Source organism: Perca fluviatilis, chromosome 4 (genome assembly GCF_010015445.1).
Source record: "Perca fluviatilis chromosome 4, GENO_Pfluv_1.0, whole genome shotgun sequence".
Classification (NCBI taxonomy): Eukaryota; Metazoa; Chordata; class Actinopteri; order Perciformes; family Percidae; genus Perca; species Perca fluviatilis.
Window position 1 is genome coordinate 31,397,868 of NC_053115.1, and position 20,435 is coordinate 31,418,302.

The 20,435-nt window shown below is 41.2% G+C and overlaps 1 protein-coding gene and 2 non-coding genes across 3 annotated transcripts in view; 1 reads left to right on the plus strand and 2 right to left on the minus strand.

Moving 5' to 3' along the window:
• Positions 1-19,625, plus strand: part of zgc:171566 — a 39,513-nt gene extending 19,888 nt beyond the window's left edge. Inside the window, exons 2-9 of the mRNA XM_039797122.1 lie at positions 5,170-5,284; positions 6,199-6,249; positions 7,794-7,878; positions 9,516-9,654; positions 10,600-10,706; positions 14,325-14,415; positions 14,682-14,819; positions 18,154-19,625. Coding sequence (XP_039653056.1) covers positions 5,170-5,284; positions 6,199-6,249; positions 7,794-7,878; positions 9,516-9,654; positions 10,600-10,706; positions 14,325-14,415; positions 14,682-14,819; positions 18,154-18,275 — 848 coding nt within the window. The 3' untranslated portion in view covers positions 18,276-19,625. The remainder of the gene's footprint in view (positions 1-5,169; positions 5,285-6,198; positions 6,250-7,793; positions 7,879-9,515; positions 9,655-10,599; positions 10,707-14,324; positions 14,416-14,681; positions 14,820-18,153) is intronic.
• LOC120558244 lies at positions 329-385 on the minus strand. Its single transcript, XR_005639073.1, has one exon. It is a non-coding gene; the product is annotated as a U7 small nuclear RNA (small nuclear RNA).
• On the minus strand, positions 2,209-2,265 carry LOC120558255. The gene has a single exon (XR_005639083.1). It is a non-coding gene; the product is annotated as a U7 small nuclear RNA (small nuclear RNA).
• Positions 19,626-20,435: the final 810 nt, after the last annotated feature.

Genomic DNA, 20,435 nt, shown 5'->3' on the forward strand with positions numbered 1-20,435 from the left:
TTCCATTTTAATCCCATTCTCCTCCAAAATGTGTTCCTGGTATAGCCTAATAATAATAAAACAAAAAAACAAGTGAGATGTCCTTATCTGGATGCCTTAACAAATAATTGTTCATGTGAACTACAAGTAGTGGTTTTTCAATAATCTAAGGACATTTCCCTGATGATAGCTACAGACTTTAACTTAAATAATATTATCCGAAGTTCTGTAGCAAACTCAAAAGAGTATACATTTGCACAAACAGCATAGAAACATAATACCTGGCCTAGTGATTTGCTCTATTTACACAACAGAGCAGTTTTCTAGTGTTGATTTTCCACATTGATGAGAGGGACTTCTTTTATAGAAATCCTGCTAGAAAATTACTAAAAGAGCATTTTGTTTCCTGCCTGCATGACCTGTGAAACTGGGATCCCTATGTGACTCCCAGCAGTATCAGTCATGGTGCCTAGATTGGTTTCATGTGGGCGGAGCCTGTGTCAATTAAGGGGAAGTCACTATAGCGGTAGTTAACTGTATTACAATGATGTTCTTTACAATAACACAATGAATGTATTTGATGTAACCAAGGGTGTAACTTTGGGTTGAAAAGTGGGGGGTGGACACAAAACAGGGGGTCAGGGGTAGGGTTGGGTATCGTTTGGGTTTTTTTCGATTCCGGTGCTAAATCGATACTTTTAAAACGGTGCCGGTGCCTAAACGGTGCCTGAACCGGTACTTTTCAATAAAGTTAAAAAAAAAAGAAGAAGAAAAAAAATAAGGGTAGTAAACAACAGTCAGTGACTTGTTTATTGCTAAGGCCATGGTCAAAATTAAAGATTTAATAATAATGTAATAACTATAACAATAACAATAACAATAACTTATTTCACCAGTAAATTGCTGTTGAACCCCAGATGGGAAAAGGGTATTTTACAATTACTGTGAATGCACCACGAGGCTACCTGTTTTAAGTGAATGCACCGTCTGTGTTGTTTAATTCCGACAACGGCAGCTGCAAGGGAACGCACCGTCTGTGTTGTTTAATTCCGACCATATAAACATACTGTATATCTATGAATTGCGACAACAGCAGCTGCTGCTGTGCTGCAGAGCAGACTGTTACATTCCGCTGTTGAAGTCCTCCACAGTGAAATACACTGTTTAACGTTAGCTGTCAGCATTTTACCGGTGCTTAATCCAGCTGCTAGCTAAAGGTAGGCTAACGTTACATGCTGTCAGTTGTAGCGTAAAGTCAAGCACCGAAATGAGGCACCGAAACTTTCGTTCTTATTCGGTCTCGTTACTACCCTGATGATAGCTACATACTTTAACTTAAGTAATATTTTCCAAAGTTCTCAATAATTGTTTTGTAGCAAACTCAGATGCATACATTTGCACAGACAGCATAAAAACATAGAACCTGGCCTAGTGTTTTGCTGTATTTGCAGCAGAGCAATTTTCTAGTTTTGATTTTCCACATTGTTAAGTAGGACTTCTCTTATAGAACTCCTGCTAGAAAATTACTAAAAGAGCATTTTGTTTCCTGCCTGCATGACCTGTGAAACTGGGATCCCTATGTGACTCCCAGCAGTATCAGTCATGGTGCCTAGATTGGTTTCATGTGGGCGGAGCCTGTGTCAATTAAGGGGAAGTCACTATAGCGGTAGTTAACTGTATTACAATGATGTTCTTTACAATAACACAATGAATGTATTTGATGTAACCAAGGGTGTAACTTTGGGTTGAAAAGTGGGGGGTGGACACAAAACAGGGGGTCAGGGGGTCCTCCGCCAGAAAAAAATGTTTCCATTTGAATCCCATTTCTACATACATTTATAGGGACTATGGTTATACAAAATCCAGGAAATTATTAAGATGACCATAATAATAAATGATGCCAGAAAGAATACTATTTAACTATAAGAGACTATAAGGAAAATATGTTTTACTTTCTTTATTGTTTAAAATAGGGGCCAATAACAGAGACTTATAGGCTAAAGAAAGTATCAAACAAATTTGAAAGTGTGTGTGTAAGTGTGTTGTTCATGTGAACTACAAGTAGTGGTTCTTTTAATAATCTAAGGACATTTCCCCAATAATTGTTTTGTAACAAACTCATAGGGGTATGCATTTGCACAAACAGCATAAAAACATAATACCTGGCTTATAATTTGCTCTAATTACACAACAGAGCAGTTTCCTAGTTTTGATTTTCCACATTGTTGATTGGGACTTCTGTTATAGAAATCCTGCTAGAAAATTACTAAAAGAGCATTTTGTTTCCTGCCTGCATGACCTGTGAAACTGGGATCCCTATGTGAATCCCAGCAGTATCAGTCATGGTGCCTAGAAGTGGTTTCATGTGGGCGGAGCCTGTGTCAAAAAAGGGAGGTCACTATAGTTAACTGTATTAAAATTATGTTGTTTACAATAACACAATGTATGTATTTAATGTAATCAAGGTCACAGCACCACAGTACTTAATTTTAGAACGGTTTGACACATATTTTGCCATTAACAAATATTGCGTCCCCCTGTGTTTTGGATTTTTTACTAGTTCATATTGTGATTTTGATAAAATTGAGATTATTTGTGCACCCTTAAATGTATCGCAGAATATCTATCAGGTTTCACCATCAATCTCCATTTAAACCAAAAACAACATATTTAATCATATACAGCAACATTTAATACATGGTTAATATTTGCCACTTGGAAGATTTGGTCTCCTTGTGCATAATTCCTTCACCTGTTAAGTCTCGGTTGACAGAAAACCGCCTTGAACCTTATTTTTGATCTATCGAAGCTACAGAATGGCTTTACCGATATGAATCAGAGAACTGTGACGGGTTGTTGTTGTGTTGAGCAAACCTGCTGCTGTCATTGTGGTCAGAACTCAGACATGGTTTCTGTGGAAATGAAATCCTGTGGAAATGAAGAAAAAGAAATCCCCCTACAACTTTTGAAGCACATCAAAAGTTAGTAAACTTCTTGACATCAGGTTTGTATGGTGTCGTAACCTAATATAAAGCATTATATAGTTTCAATTTTATAACTGACATCATCCAGCATCCAGTGCTGCGTAGTTATTTGGTCGGGGAGGAATGTTCAGCGTTAAAACACAGGACTTTAAAGCCGGGGAGCGGAGTTCGCTTCCTTGTGTGTTCCTTAGGAGTGTTTTAATCCAAAACATGATCTCTTTCCTAATCTTAACTAGTCGTTTTGGTGCCTAATCTTAACTTTTGTCGCGGCAAAATGCTCATATTTTGTGGACTAAATTTTACCGTAATCTCCGCCAAAATGAGCGGCAGCTCGCGTTGCTCTGTACCCGGCTCAAAGTTAGCAATTTTTGGTGAAACACATCTACTAACTACAGCTGATACGACTAGTTGCGACCGAGGTCTGTAGCCCGCATCGCAAATCTCTATAGCGGCTTAAACTAGCAGCTGCCGCTCAACGTCATGGAGTTCGTAGCCAACCGGCCTCACGTGGCCAGCCAGCGGTCTCCTAATTTCGTAGGACATCATACGTTTTGGTGTGCATACATTTTCGTACCATATCATACCCTGTTGCACATGTCATTGTTGTTGTTTTCATACTTTCTATATATATTAATATATGTACAAGTATTCAAATGTTTATGTTTGACTTTTCTCCAGCTTTTTGGCTTGTGAAAACCTTGTTTTTGGCTGTATGTCTATTTCTGTGTAAGTACTGTACATTATATTATTAATAGCAACGGAAAACCGGCGTCAAAGTCCATGTATGTGTACACATACTTGGTAGGGGTGGTACGGTTCACAAAACCCACGGTTCGGTTCGTATCACGGTTTTAGGGTCACGGTTTTCGGTTCAGTACGGTTATTATTTTTTCTTTAACACTCCAGAATATACTTAAGCATATAGCTAAAATTAGCATATTGAATGCATGTTGCACAAAACGTGCACACAGTGGCAGTTCTATATTGTTTTATTTCATCATAGGTAACGTGAAATCCAAAATGTTCCCACACACCAGACTATAAACGACGCTGGCGCATCCTCCAGCTCTGGGCACCCCACTCCACTTGAGGAGTGGTCGGCTCGGTGTCTCTCAAAATCTGATGAAAATCTTTTAAACTGACCTTTGTCGATCTGAAATGAAGACAGATTCAGCAACTGCATGGCCTATTTCTCGCTTAAAATATTTTCAGAAACATGTTTCGTTGAACTATTTTAGTACAATATGAGATCGTATTCTGAACGAGCCGCCATGACAGTCTGTTTTGAAATTTGGGACCAGCCAGACCCATGTGACGCAATCGTCCAATCATCTGCCATGGATTGCGTTTGTCACGCCCATCCCGCTCGTCATTGCCAGTAAGTGTTTTAACATAGGTGTATAAAGTGGGCACTACGGCAGTAAGAGGTTAGTGCACATTAACAGTGTACTGACGAACCGTTCGGTACACACATGCTCCGAACCGAGACTAGCGAACCGAGCGGTTCGGGTGTTTTTTCATGAACCGTACCACCCCTAATACTTGGCCAATAAAGCTGATTCTGATTCAGATTCCAACCAAAACTCGGGTATTGTACATTGTATATTTGAAGCAGGGATTGTAGACCCAGTACTTGGTATTCTATATTACGCATCTGCCGTGCTTTGTTCAATTCATTCCATTTTCACTCATAGCATAGGACACTGCCTTATTTTGGTGGCTGCGAGTAAAATAAAAGGGCTGTGAATGGAAACACCTGTTGCCATTGCTTTGTCATATCAGAATCAGAATCTGGGTTACTGCCAAATATTTTCACATACAAGGAATTAGCAACCATCTGGACATTGTAATGAATTGGCGTTGTTGGGATTTAGTGCATATATTTTGCTAGTAGAGTTTGTGGTGTACTGTGATAAATATGAATTTTGATATGGTGTTCCGGAGACCTTTGCGGAAAAAACCAAAACGAAACATAGAGACGCGCATGTCGCCAGAATGAACAAGTCAATACCTGTAGCGATTTGATCTCTTCCAAAGTGCATCCGTGTGGATATTTTCCTTGTCAAAACACTTTATTCCCCTGTTCTTTGTTGCTTTTTAATCTTATCTATGTGGTCAAGATTTCTTCGCCATGCAGCATTAACTTTTCCATGCATACATCTATAGATAAACTGTATAATGTCATCGGTCTTGTGTTGCTCCCTAGGTGTGTTGGCACAGGAAAATCTTCCAGGAGACCAGTTTGCCCGTGGCTTCTCGTACATCGCTGCCTCCTATGTCAAATACCTGGAGGGAGCTGGGGCTAGGGTCGTACCCATAAGGTATAAATATGATCATTACACATTCAGGGGCTTTTCCTGGTTCAGAATGGGCCTTTGGTGGGACACATATTAAGCAGGGATCTGGGGGTCCTCCCGGTGCAGCACTCTCACTGGGAGAGTCCGGTACAGTCTGACTCTGCAAACGGACATACCATTAGCGCTAACATCACAGCAGAGTGTTCAGAACCTGTCAAATCAGCGCCAGCCACGTGCGTAAAAGTAGTGTCTGTGGATCGAGATGTTGGCTGCTAAAAATCAGACACTTTGGCGCTCGCGATTTTCCTATGCCACTGGTTAAAACCTCTTCAGGGGGGTGCCAAAACTTTCTCTATGCAGGAAAACCACCAACATTTATTAAACTATTATCATTGAAACATAACAGCAGTCCCAGTGCGTACCACAGCCCATCTGTTATTTTTCACAGTCTTTTCTGAAACTTCTTTTATAGAAATCCTGCTAGAAAACTATCAAAAGAACATTCCATTTCCTACCTACATACCCTGTGAAACTGGGATCCCTATGTGACTCCCAGCAGTATCAGTCATGGTGCCTAGAAGTGGTTTCATGTGGGCAGAGCCTGTGTCAATTAAAGGCAGGTCACTCTAGCGGTAGTTAACTGTATTATAATGAGGTGGTTTTCAATAACACAGATTCAAGAACAAAGGAGTAACTTGGCTTTCAGCACCTCAGTCATAATAAGTACCATTAATAGGAAATGGTACCCAGTATCCTCTAAATGTCAAGATTACATTCATTCTGACCTATAATGTTTAAATTCTTCAGTCTAACTTGTCATTGGTCGCCATGCATGACATGCTGCTTTTATGCAGAGTGATTAATAATGTATAGGATTGATTGCCTTTAATGTGTTTAACTATTTTTTTTGTCTTCTTGTGCCTTTTTTTGCTCACCAGAATAAATCGCACGGAACAAGAATACACTAACATATTCTACTCAATAAATGGGTGAGTTAACCGGGGTTCTCTAGTTGCCTCCTGTGTTGAGCTTTCTATATGACACACTGTCTTTAGCTGCTAAAGGTCTCATAATGACACAAAACAAGTATCTGCCTGGTTCTGTTTTCCATTTTACTACAGGTTTTGCATATTTAAGCTTGATAAGAAGTGATAATAAAAAAAAACAAAAAAAACATTGTTACTATCGGGGTTATCCCTCACGCAGTCGTTAAGATTTTTTTCGCGGCCTTGTGCCCTTCACGGGCCTCTCTTACGTCGGCAGTTACTGTATATTACAGCTGCGAGACCAGAGATCTGCTCCCTATTTTTCTTCAGTCACAAGCCGTTCGAAGACTTCGAAGAACAGTAGTGTCCGCCTGTGTACCCATTGACGGACCGGCTACATCCTGCCGCCACAGGTCCACCCGAGCTGCGAGGTGTTTCTTGGCCCCGTTCACCGGGCTGGCACCATGCCGGCCGCCAGCAGTTTGGCTGTATGTGAATACACGGCTCTTAAGTCACAGAATGACTAGTATGACTAGTGGCCTTATACATTAAGCGTGTGTTACGCTTGACAGCGGTCCGCTTTCCAGCGCTGGTGTGCGAAGGCTCGGACACCACCTCATGTCCTCTGCCTCTCGGGTTAAACCTACCCCCACGTTTTTAAAGCATATGTTGCAGCCTTTTTTCGTCATGCCACAAGGACTGTGGAGAAGACATGAGGTTTTGCGCATCCCTTAGTGAAGCGTTTGTTGAAGAGGATCAGATGACAGAAACCTGTTGTGCATTCTCTAGCACCTTTATGGGATTTAATACCAGTGCTCTGGGCTCGGAGGTTCCCTTTTTTGAACCTCTGGCAGAATCTCTCTCAGACTGTTGTTCCTGACAACAGCGCTCCTCGTAGCCTTGACGTCGGCTAGGAGAGTGAGTGACTTATGCGCGCTGTCGGTCTCACCGTCCTGCTTTTCTATTAGAGAGGACGGGAGCGCGGCTACTTCACAGCCAAATCCTTCATTCATGCCGAAAGTCAAAACAAACTATTTTCGGCCGATAATTTCAAACCGACATCACGCTGCGGTGGCCAGTCCTGTAGATCAGGTCAGGTCAGTTGGTTTTGAGGTGGTGTGAGAATCTCATACTGGAAACAGGAAACACCACTGCCACTATCGCTGCCACAAGAAAGTTTTAAAACACTATGAGGGTAAAAAACCAAACACAAGCACTGAACTGCCCAGGAGTTTGTGTAACAGCTGACTGTTTCTGCAACAACAAAGCACAGTCCCTCGTCTCTTTTCCTTTTTCTCTTTCTCACTTTATGTAAGTTTTGATGTTCACAAGCTCTTACGTCCCCTCATTTAGTACAAAGTTCTGTACAGCTATGAAGAAAAACATGTTTTAGTGATTGTATTATTAAGGCAGAGAAAAGTGTAAAAATACAAACATTGTTGAAGATATGCTAAGTTCAGCATCCCTGACGTGTGATGACATAGAAGAGAGGAGGCCTACAGTAGCCTATGTGTAACCTAAATGTAAAAACAGAAGTGTCTCCTCAGGTTGTTGCTGCCGGGAGGCGATGTAGATCTTCAAACATCGCAGTTCAGCCGAGCAGCCAAACTCTTCTACGACTTGGCACTGAAGGTAAAAATGTTATGACTTGTTCAACTGACTGCCTAGATGACGTGGCATCTCAGGATACCACTGAAAGAGATTACAGAGTAAATCATTGTTTTATTACCTCATTGGCTTGGCTTAATGTTTCTCTCATTAAAAGATACGCTCACATTTTTCACCTATTGGTGCTTTCACACTGACCTCATATAGTTTGGTTAAATCGCATCGAGTTGGTTTTCCCCTCGGTGCGGTTTGTTTGGGTAGGTGTGAATGCAGCAATCATACTCGGGTGCTCACCAAAAGCTGACCAAACAAACTGAATCTCCTTGATGAGGTGGTCTCAGTAATCTTTCAAACGGACTCTGGAGCGGTTCGTTAGTGGTGAGAATGAGATCGGACCTCGAACAGAACCAACTGCTGGAAGAACCTCACATCTCTGGACTAAACCAGCTGCCGTAGTCAGCTGCGCTGTGCATTATGGGATAAGGACAAGTTTGCACTTCAGCAACATAAGCTGCATCCCATGTCCCTTATTTGATAGCTCCTCGACTCCTCGGTCCTCGGCTGAACTGAAAGTTGTTCTGTCCCTCCTCGGTGAAGGCCATCTCAAAGCTCTTATTTCTGCCCTGAGGACAGAGGAGGGATCATCGAGGAGCTATAGCCAAGGATACACAAGAGCAGCCTTCCCGGAAGCCGTGCAGCTAAAGGAGTTGCTAACTCCACCCATACAGCTGACAAATTCATGTGATGCTTCAGAGGAAAGGACGTCTCATTCCTCTAAAACACATTTGCTCGTTGCCTCTCTCCTCCGATGATGAGGAAGGGAGGCAAGTGGAGGAGTCAGGCATGCAATTTGAGGGTCATTGGATGCACCACTAGCCACATGGCAACTTGCGGACAATCTTGGAGTTTCTCTGATGACAATATTAGGTCCAAACTTTTAAAAAACACACAAGAACAGCGAAATCTTGCCATTGTTTAGGAAACGGCTCAGGGAAAGGGGGTTTCATAGATCCGTCGAACAGTCACACACTGTTGACAGATCTATGAAACCCCACTGCTTTTAGAAAATATGTTCAAAGACACACGTGGCCAGTGATGTGAATGTTGTCACGTGACTTGTGTTGCTGCAGTTTGGTTAGTTTCACCAACTCATCAACTGATTCAGACCAGAGCAAACAGTGTGGTGTGAAAAGGAACCAAAATGGCTGAAAAATACTACGATGTATAATGTTTTTGCCCTTGGTGTGGACCACATGAACCGATGTGAAAGCACCCTAAAACAAAACTCACATATCAACATGTACATTGAAAGAGATTTTGATCACTCTAATTGTTCCTCCAGTCCTAATGCAATGCCAATGTAAGTGATTGGGGACAAAATCCGGTCTGGCTTAGACAAATCAAGTAAAGTCTTTTTTGTACAAAATTCCCTTTGGAACTTTGGTACTACAAAGACTGTAACATTGGAAGATTTGTCTAACTCAGACTGTCGATCCACACTAAGCCTCAGCTGTACGTGGTGTGAATGTGTGTATCTGTATGAGATGGAAGTCCTTGGGTTGTGGGTGAAATAGAGCATTCTGTGTAGAATTCCTTGGACAAATGACTTTACACCTTCGTCAGTGTCAGCTTCTCATTCCTCACTGTCTTGTCCTCTGCAGGCCAATGATGCTGGGGACTACTTCCCCATCTGGGGAACATGTCAGGGCTTCCAGCAGCTGTCCGTCCTCACAGCCAACAAAAACCTGCTAACCCTCACTGATACCAAGGCTGTGGCTCTACCTCTCACTCTCACACCAGGTAGCTATTCGTCTCTGTCCCTGTCCTCTGCTCTTGTTCTGCTTGTCTTGTTTGCTCTTTTCTTCTCTCTTCTTCTTCAGCAACCTCTCGTCATAAAGATGAACAACTATTTTCTCCTGTTTTCAGTTGTGCCTGCCTCTCTTCTCAGATGCATTGTCTCAGCTTATAGTCTTTATAGATTAAAATGTACAGTAGTAGAGTCCTCCTAGCAGGATACGAAAAAACGTCTACATTTACTTCCACCTCTACAAATTGTCATTTGTATTCAACCCACAGCAGCATCACGCATGGTTCTTAACCCTTGTGTTGTCTTCCTGTCGACCATGCAACGTTTTGTTTCTCTGGGTAAAATAAATGTAAAATAAAAAAAAAATAAAAAAAAATTGTTGCTTTAGCCGATGTTTTGGTCAATTTCTTTGACGTTTTTGTCACCTTTTTCAACGTTCTTTAAAAAAAAAAAAATTAAAATGCTATGAATTGAACACCAAACATGAAAGCAGTGAAGTGATTATTTATTTGACTTGTGAAAAGCAGACCTGTCCCAGACGACCTGAGAATTCTGGATGGTTCATAATGTAGCAGTAGATCAGAAATGTATTTTGGCCCTAGACCGTTTAATGCTTAAACCAACAGAAGTATTTTGAAATCAATTCTTTGAGGGACAAGGAAAAAATGTCATTTTGAGTTCAGCTAAGATGTTAGGCCAGCTACAGTCGTAGAAAGAAAGTACACATGATAATATATTATACTAATATATATTACTTTTAAGAAGTGTTTTAAGTAATCATTTAACCAAATGTACTGGCCCTCCCTTACCACTGGTCTTACTTACTACGGACTGATTTTAATAATAATGCTGTATTAAACCATTAACCTTTACTAATGTAACTTCCTTCCTCCTGTGTTGTGTGAACTGCTTAATCATCACCTGTATCTGTCCTCTAGCGGCCCAGTCCAGCCGTCTCTTCCGAAGTTTCCCCAAGGATCTTCTGCAGTCTCTGGCCGAGGAAAACGTCACTTCCAACTTCCACAGATGGAGTCTGTCTATGCAGGTATTTATTTTGCTCCCGTCTCTTTCTCTTTTCTGCCCTCTCCTGAAAAGCATAAACACCTGGCATGGCCAGAATCTGTCGCTGTAGTTATTCATATCTTTTTTTTCTGGTTGTTCTGTTCGACAGGACTGGTTGTTCTGTCAAACAGAACAACCAGAACAACAGTAAATGAGCAACCATTCTCTATCCCATATTAACAAAACCCTAAGCTACTGTTGTAGCTGCAGAGCCATCATTTAGCGCATGAACACCTGGCATGGCCGGAATCTCTTGGTGTAGTTATTAATTAAGAGAAGCTAATTATAATTCAAGACCGTTCTCTATCTTTGAAACTGCTAAAGTGAGCAGTGTTGTATAAAGTACTAGAAAGCAATACTTGAGTAAAAGTACAAGTATCGTACTAGAAAAAGACTTTGGTAGAAGTGAAAGTTACCTTTTAGAATATTACTTAAGTAAAAGTCTTAAAGTATCTGATATATACTGTACTTAAGTATCAAAAGTAATTTTCTGATATTTAATGTACTTTAGTATTTGAAGTAAAAGTAAAAAAAAAAATTTATTTTTAAAAGCAAGCGATTAGAACTTTTATTGAGGCTTTCTTATAGTAAAGCATAAAGCATATTCAGGGTTCCCATATCTTCTTAATCTCACTCATCAAATCAAAATCACATTCTTTTCTAGGACTTTATGGGCACAATTCTCTTAAGTTCAAAGAACAAACAGCATATTTTTAGAGCTGACATCAATGTACAGAAACATTTCTTGCAACACGGGTGTATGACGTTATCTTCATCACTACCCTGTTCACCGAGTTCACCACTATCGTCGGGGTGGTCGCAGGGCTCAACATAAAAAAAAATCCCCACTGGCCCCCGGGGCCAGTAGATCAGAGTTTTGCTGGCCCCTTCTACATTTTTACTGGCCCTGAAAGAAATATCATAGGTGTGATTGGAAAAGGACAAAAAAGCAGGAAAATATACGCGGCACCTATGCTTTAGAAAATGGTTCCAACCCAGCTAGCCACTGCCACTGGATGTTGTGCCATTAGCAGCAAAGCTAGACCAGGGGTCATCAACTACATTTTTCCAAGGGCCAGAATTTTTTTAAGCAGACACTCCAGGGGCCAGACTTTCAAATAAAGAAAATAAAATTATACCTAATTCGCATCATCTTGTTTGATATTTTCACTTTCTTACTAAATTAATGCTATATTTTTTACATTAGTAAGCAAACCCCTAAAAACATGGAAAATCCATAATGATAACTAGATAGGCTACTTAACTAGAAAATGATCTCAGATTAGTCCTGTATGCCTAATTTGAAATAAGACAATTCTGTTGCTAAATAATACCACTGGCAACATCATCAAGATTGAAGAACGCGTCATTCACGTGCATATTAAGTAGCCACATGTATTTGTTTTGGTCTTAAAATACATCCATAGGTTTACCGCTCCAGCGGAGAGGATGGCTCGTTTAGAAATCAGCTACGTTTACAAGAGTTTGTCCAAAGTTCAAGATTGGTTGCAAATTAAGACAAACAGTTAGACTACAAACTGACATCTTTCATTTTAGCACGTTTGTAAAGTCGCTATTTGCAGAGTAGAGCTGGGTTTGCACACCGCGGTGGACGACAGTGGACAGCGCAGACTGAAATATCGGTTTCTACATGTTTCTACCTGTAGAACAGGTAGGTGGGTTATTGATAAGTATTGACTCTTTAATCATGGAGGTTTTATTGTAGGCTACCTACTTACAGTAACGAGTGTAGCGTTAGTTCATCTGCGCCATCGGCGGTAAATAATCCTCGGTAACGTTTCCAGTCAGTACATGTGCTGCGTGAAGTAACGCACACACCAGTGACTGTGGCTGCAACCAGCCCGACATACGTTTTTACTGGCCCCGGGCCATCGGGCCATTGCTTATGTCGAGCCTGGTCGTCTACGATAACGGGAGGTCCTCCAGTAGGTGCTCATGCTTCCATGGTGGTTTCAGTTGTGCGTCCTCCTCCTCCTTTAGCAACAAACAAGCGCTGAAATAGAGTGCGCGGCGTGCGGAGCGCACGTAATGCAATCTAGGAGCAGTGATTCGCCAAACCTCCCTTATTGCAGTCGCACACATTTCTTCTAATTTTATTTTTTAGTAACGAGTAACGAAGATGCTTAGTGGAAATATAACGGAGTAAAAGTATACATTTTATCTAGGAAATGCAGTGGAGTAAAAGTGAAAGTTGACATAAATTTAAATAGCGAAGTAAAGTACAGATACGTGAAATTTCTACTTAAGTACAGTAACGAAGTATTTGTACTCCGTTACATTACAACACTTAAAGTGAGGACTAATGTAAAAGGAAGGTCTGGCAATACGAGACTACTCCTGATGAGTGTACTTGTGCAAGACACTCAATGGCAACCTGTTATTAGAATGACCCTTAAAATGTTTCTACTCAACCCTTAGCATCAAATCACCTTACATTAGTATGTTTGACCAGATCAGTATGCTTCAAACACAGGGTTTGTCAGATCGTCAAACTGAAACGTGAAGGCTGCCAAAAAACTGAGTTCAGTCAGACAGCTCACGTTTGAAATGTTTATTATTACAGCAGAATATTGTGTTTGGCAGCCAGACTCCGACCTCATCACACCGCGCAGATTGGGTTTACATGAGATATTAGGGAGTGACGAGAAAGTAGCTTCCCCCCTGGCCGGAGCCTGCAGGTGGATGCTGGGGGGGTTGGGGGTGGTGGCGTGGCTTAAGGAACAGGCAGAAATACGGGTGCAGGGGGGCAGCAGCAGCACTGACAAGCAGAGATGGGGAAATTTTGCAGCTTAAATAGACCGGCAAATTGATGGGGTGTGTTTTGGTAAATGATATGGAGAGTGAAGCATGTCACGTGTGTGACTGCCTGAACTAGCTCGCAGGCGTCGCAACATTTTAGTCAAGCAGAGCCATACCACACGCCATACAGTAGAAACATGTCATTAGTGTATTTTCTCATGTAGGAATCCTGATGAGCGTCCTTGCAGAAGGCATGTTTCAACTCACCCCTTGCAGGTTTTTCCTGCATAGAGGAATTATTGGCGCACCCCCCCAAAGAGGTTTTAGCCAGCCCCAAAAGAAAAATCACTAGCACCCAAATCCTACATTTTTCAATTTAGGAGCAAAACATGCTCCTTGGGAAACAGTTACCTCAAGCCCTGTTCATATTAATTAATCAAACTGGACTTTGGGGGCAAGTGTAGTCGGATTCGGGCCCAGGCCCCGGATGTGAACGCCACCTTTCTGCAATATATTCCATTATATTTTATATTTTTTAATTGTTTTACTTGACATGAATAAAGATGTTTTCACCATAAATTGGTGTCTAAAAATGTACCAGAATGCAGGACAGTCTTTGACGGTCAAAATTTCCCCATATCCCCCACCTAATTTGTGTCCTCCCACAAAGGCCCATTCTGAGCCAGGAAAACCCCTGGCATCAATTCTCCATACACCAGTTAGTTTGACCAAATGTCTTTATGGTTGTTCCACGCAGAAGAAGCAAAGTAGTTTTAGGGCTACGAACAACTATTTTAACATCAGTCAAGTCAATCTGAAATCTCTGCCTTTGAACCAACAGAACTACAGCCGGAATGCCAAGCTCAAGAGGTTTTACAAGGTCCTGTCCACTAACAATGATGGGAAGAAAGAATTCATCTCCACAATGGAAGGTACCATTCCTCCCTGGCTACTTTGCAGTTTGTTGTATCGTTTGTGTTGTTCACTGTACAGCTAATTATTCAGATTCAGACATTGTTGGGAATCGCAGAGATTATGCAATAGGGTAATGTTGATTTTAATGACCATGATGGTCCTATTTGGGCCTATTAAATGAGAACCTTTCTAAAAGACGTTGATTAGAATGACTTTCTCAGTAAATGAGCAAGTTTTCTTTCCTTTTTTGGTCTGCTGACAATGTTTCTGGTTTTCTTCCTAGCCTACCGCTACCCATTGTATGCAGTGCAGTGGCATCCAGAGAAGAGCCCCTTTGAGTGGATAGATAAGCCAGGCATGATTCACTCCACCACTGCTGTAAGAGCCTGCTTCTACACTGCCAGCTTCTTTGTCTCTGAAGGTAACCAGAGGCACCTCTGCATGCTTCTATTATCCCTGTCAGGTTGTTATCAGCACTTTTTGTTCGTCCATTTCCTTTCTGTTATTTTTTGCACTTTTCATAGTTTCCGAGCAGAATATCTAAGGCTATGGGTCACTGATTTAACTGAAATACGATGGAAAGTTAGGCTGTGAGCCAAGAAAGATCTGATTAGTTTGACTCATAACTCCTGATGCAAAATAATAAATATTTACAATTATAACTAGATTAGGGTTGGGTATCATTTGGGTTTTTTCTGATACCGGTGCTAAAACAATACTTTTAAAACCGTGCCGGTGCCTAAACGGTGCCTGAACCGATACTTTTATAAAAGATTAAAAAAATTATGTATATATTTAAAAAAAGGAGCACAAAACGACAGTCGGCGTCATTTAAGAACGGCTTGTTTACTACTAAGGCCATATGGTCAAAATTAAATGATTTATTAAAAATGTAATAACAATAACTAATAACAATAACTTATTTCACCAGTAAATTGCTGGTAAACGACAAAAACAACCACTAGATGGAAAAAGGGTATTTTACAATAACTTTGAATGCAGCACAAGGCTGGCGAGGCGAGTTTCAAGTGACGCACCATCTGTGTTGTTTTTCCGACAACGGCAGCTGCAGACTGTTACGTCTCGGTGTTGGAATCCTCTACAGTGAAATACAGTCACACCATTTAACGTTAGCTGTCAGCATTTTAACCCTGTTTAATCCGGCTGCTAGCTAACGGTATGCTAACATTATCTGCCAAGTGTATTATGTTAACTATCGTCACATGCAGCGATGCTTGTGTTGCCTCTAACGTCCGTTTCGGAGCATCAGAGGGCAGCGCTGGTATTTCAGTAGCAACGAAATGAGGCACCGAAATCCTCATTACTATTTGGTCCAGTAGATACCAGTTGTTAAAAGTCCAATATGTAATACTGACAGCTAGTGTTTAAAAAAGTTATTGCAGTACAAATTCAAAATACTGGAGAGTGTCTTCTCCCCTGCCCCCTCCTCCCCAGACTGGAAGTTCACAGAGGTTGCCAGGCTGAGACTGCAGCATCCACAACAATGTTGCTAGACGATTGTCTCACATAGTCAGACATTACTTCACAGCACAGCGGAGTAGCTAACGTTAGATGCTGGCTATATTGACAGTCATAAAAGCCCGTGGTCACGCGGAGCTCTGTACCCAACTGACAGACACACTTTTTCGGCTTAGAATTACAGTAGGAACCGCCAAAAACCCCACAACCTTGCCGTCCTCTCCACATGCCAGACAGGCACACTTCCTCGGCTTAGAATTACAGTAGGAACCGCTAAAAATACCACTACCTTGCCGACTGAACACACTTAATTGGCTTAGAATTATGGCAACAATCGCTAAACACACTGCAAACTCACAGTCCTCTCTTTCCGATTTACAGCCCCCCTCTCGTGGCTTAAAATAACTCAAGATTGTTGGCTCCGGCCGCTGAACTACACTTTGTAAACAGCCATGGGCTGCTTGCCTGGTCCTCCCGGTAACGTTAGCAGTTAGTAGGGTTAGCATGGCGGCGTTAACCAGGACTAGCCAGGACCAGTCGAGATCACTTTACTGGCTGTGTCTCAATTGTTTTTGCGAGTAACCAACTCGGGTACTCAAGCTATATAATTCAGTGTGAGTACACAAATGTTGAAATGACATAAAATGCCCGTCCCTAGTGGCTGTGATAAATTAGCATGACGTTTTTTTTTAGGTCGAGTAGAATCTATCTCCGCTGATCCTGTTCGTTTGTGTGCTGCTTTCATGGCTGTACTAACGTTACAGCTGTAGCGTGCTGGGTTTACGTTTTTACAGGTATATCTGGAAACCCGGCCTGGCTGTCAAACTGGGCAGTTGATAACAACACACAGGCCAAAACATAAACAGAAGTTCCGTCACTGAATGTAAATTTCAAAAAGAAAAAATACTGACATTAGCATTGTTGTCAGAAAAGATAGTATTTCAACTTAACATGTTTCCTTAATATCTGATGAGGCATTGGTGTCATTTTTGGATTTATTACAGCACATATATTACATATTGGACCTTTAAGGCACCGGGGACGTATAAGCACTGGGTTTCGGTACCCAACCCTATTCAAGATAAACCCATCATTTCATGATTTGTGCTTATACAGATTTTCTACTCTGTTTACAATCTTCACCAAATTTGTTACATATTATAATTAGGGCTGGGTTACAATAATCCATAATAATTCCACGTTTAAGTAATCTGATATTGATTTATAAAATCAAGTAATTGATCTTTTAATATATGCATTTTCACCATGGATGTGGTGAATTGACTCCCTTTTAGTGTCAATTCTTAATGTAAGCATTAACCTGGGGCATTATAAAAAAAGATATTTGAAGGTTTCTTCTTGCTTGTACAATTTACAGCAGAAGTTCTCTGAGAATCTCTTTTATACTCAAGCTAAATCGTTAGTGTAACTGAAATTTCCCTAACCTAACTGATATAAAATCGGAAATGGAATCGAGTCGGGACCTTGTGAATCGGAATGGATCGATTCGGTTAATCATTGACGATATCCAGTCCTAATTATTAAGGATCCTGAAAACAATCAATTCAGTAGCTCTCCTGGAGTTTTCAATTTTATCACGTGATCTTCATCAGCAGATGGAGTTTGCTGGGTTCTCATGTCTCATTTTCCATTTTTTGTCTGAGCAGTTTAAGGATAATTTCAGATTCTTAGTCTATATTCTGAGATTCTAAGTCAATATTTTGAGATATTAAATCAGGCAATTTCTTTATCTGTGCCAGTGCAACTAAATTTAATTGACACACACACACACACACACACTACAGTGCGGATCGGGCCGCGTTTTTCTGTCCGAGCCTGGCCCGTGTCCGACAGAACAGTAACCGAACCCAGCCCGAGCCCGACAGGCATTAAGATATTTATGTCCGAGCCCGACACAGTTAAAATCTCATTTTTTTCTCATACTAATGACACATTGTGTGTCGAAAGCCCGCTTTTATTAAGCAACTGTACGAAGGCATTCGGAAATGTCAACAAGCGCATGTTAACACAGGCGCGCACCTACATAATAAGCTGTTTTAAATTTAAAATGTTCTATGCCTTATCGCGCTGTTGTGACCGAGCCCGACCCGAACCCAAACATCATTTCTAAATTGGTTCGGGTATCCATCCTCTAACACACACACACACACACACACACACACACACACACACACACACACACACACACACACACACTCTGTCTTTTCTTTATTTACACTCTCTCCTTTCTCTCCCTTCTGCCTTCCTTCCTTAAGCCATGAAGAACCAGCACCATTTCTCCAGTGCTGTGGAGGAAGAGCGAGCTCTCATCTATAACTTCTCTCCCGTCTACAGAGGCATGCATGCCATCTTCGTGCAGAACTATTACTTTGATTGATGGACAGTATACCGAAGACCAAACGGACCTGGGCTCAGTCTAGTCAGAATTTGTCATAAGTATCGTCATCTTGGCCCACGTTTAAAACCAAACTTTATGCTGTCGTCACTTACAGTAGCCTCAAACATCAAGTCAATAATTAGCCGTTTAGCTTAACTTATTTGCCACAGTGATTTGGAATGCAGTGCGAACAGGACAGTGAGGAAACGCAGTGATAATTAATACAAGAACAATTAAACGTCCTTTTTAGTAATCACTGGTTGTGTTGAGTCGAATGGCAGATAAAGAAAATAATACAAATTTAATTTATTTCTTTTAATCAGTGTTTCTCAAATGTTTTCAGAACAAGGACCAAATATCCCCTATGCGCAAAAGTTGCTGGACTACACCATTTAGTTAACATAGCCATTCAATTAGCTTTGTATGAACTCATTTGGACATGGCTTGAATGTAACAGATGTTTATTCATGCAAAATAGTTGCTCACTATAGCTTTAAGTCATCGATCTTCAGTTGTCAGGAACCGTTAAACATTGTTCCTCCGTATTTCCTTCAGATGTCTTGCTGATCGTTCGTGGAGCAAAATTTGCTGAAATCCGACAACACAGAAAAAAACAATTTAAATAATAATGTTAAAGTTTGCACATGAGTTGATTTACTGTAATATTGAAAATAACACATTAGGCTTAGACACATCCTTATTAGGCTTTGGAGTTGCTGGCAGATTTGAGAAACACTGTTTTTAATTTTTATTTTTTATTTTTTTTATCTGACAAATAATGGTTTCATACCATCTTCAATCCAAATCACCTTATAGTGTCATGATTTGTTTTTTAACATGGCTGTCGGCCCGACCCATTAAGGGACAGTAGTAACATTAAAGGGGCTATATTCTAAGCAGAGCTTCTTGGAATTAGTGCATTTTCACATTTGATCCGTTTCAGCCCTTCAAAAGAACTCAGACTTATTAGGCAGCATTTTTTGCGCATATGTGAACAATCCAAAGGAGTGCAGTTCTCATCATCTGTGCATTGTGAACACAACACACTTCAGGTTTGCTTTGCCCTTTTGCTTTTTTGCCAATGTATTTTAGCCCTGAGGCCCCATCAGAGCTGAAGTGGACCAGAAAGAGAACTGAGCCCTTTTTCAAGTAAATTGACAATGTGAACCCAAAAAGAACTGAGTCCCTTTTCTGTTGGTTCACTTTTTGGTTCACTTTAAGAGGACTGGGGGCTAGATTTATCAAGCCGTTAGCGTTTCCAGGCGCTAATTGGTCGCAAAGACGGACGTAACCGATGCGGGCTATTTACAAACAGGGCGCACTTGGGTAAAATCGCAGCTTGTCTGCCACATGAGCGAGAAGAGACAAGTTGCGCTTTCAATATGCGTTCGTGGGAGGGTCGTGGGGAAAGTGGGAGTTCCACCCAAAAAGGTGGGAGGATAAGCGCAAAGTGCACCTAATTATATATTCCGTGGTATTTACAAAGACTGTCTGTAAGAGCGCGCCTCTATTCTGCGGGGGAAATTCTCCGCCTCTTAAAAGCAGGCGTAAACCAGCCGCAATCGAGTTTCCTCGTAGACCTTTATGCCGCTGGTGAAATGGCAACAGTACTTTGAGCAAGACGAAGACATAGGCGAGGCTGAAAATATTTTTAACACAAGAATCACACTTTGTCAGTGAACACAACATCATTTAGCGTTACAGATCAAGCAGCCATGCAATATTAGAGTTACTGGAAGAAATCAAAGATGAAATTGAATCTCCCACTCAGCGTTCACATCCCATTCCAGCAGTTGTTAAACTCCTCGCTACATTACAAATATATTGGCATCAGGATCATTTCAAACAGTCATAGCATCAGCAGTGGGAATATCGCAGTCTGCACTCAGCCATATCATAGCACCAGTACCGCTTTGCTACAGCGCAATTTACGGTATAGTGGGCGGAGAAAGACGCTGATTGTCTGATGGGTGTCAGGGTTGATAAATACTACGCAAAATGTGGAAGCATAGCGTGCGCTATTACCGAACTCGCATAAACAGACGCAGCGCAAACTTGCGCTAGTGTTAGTAAATTAGGCCCTGAGTTTGGTTCGTTTAAAGAGGACTATATGTGAAAACACCCAGAGTGAACAAAAGATGGTGCTCTTTGGTAGGGGGC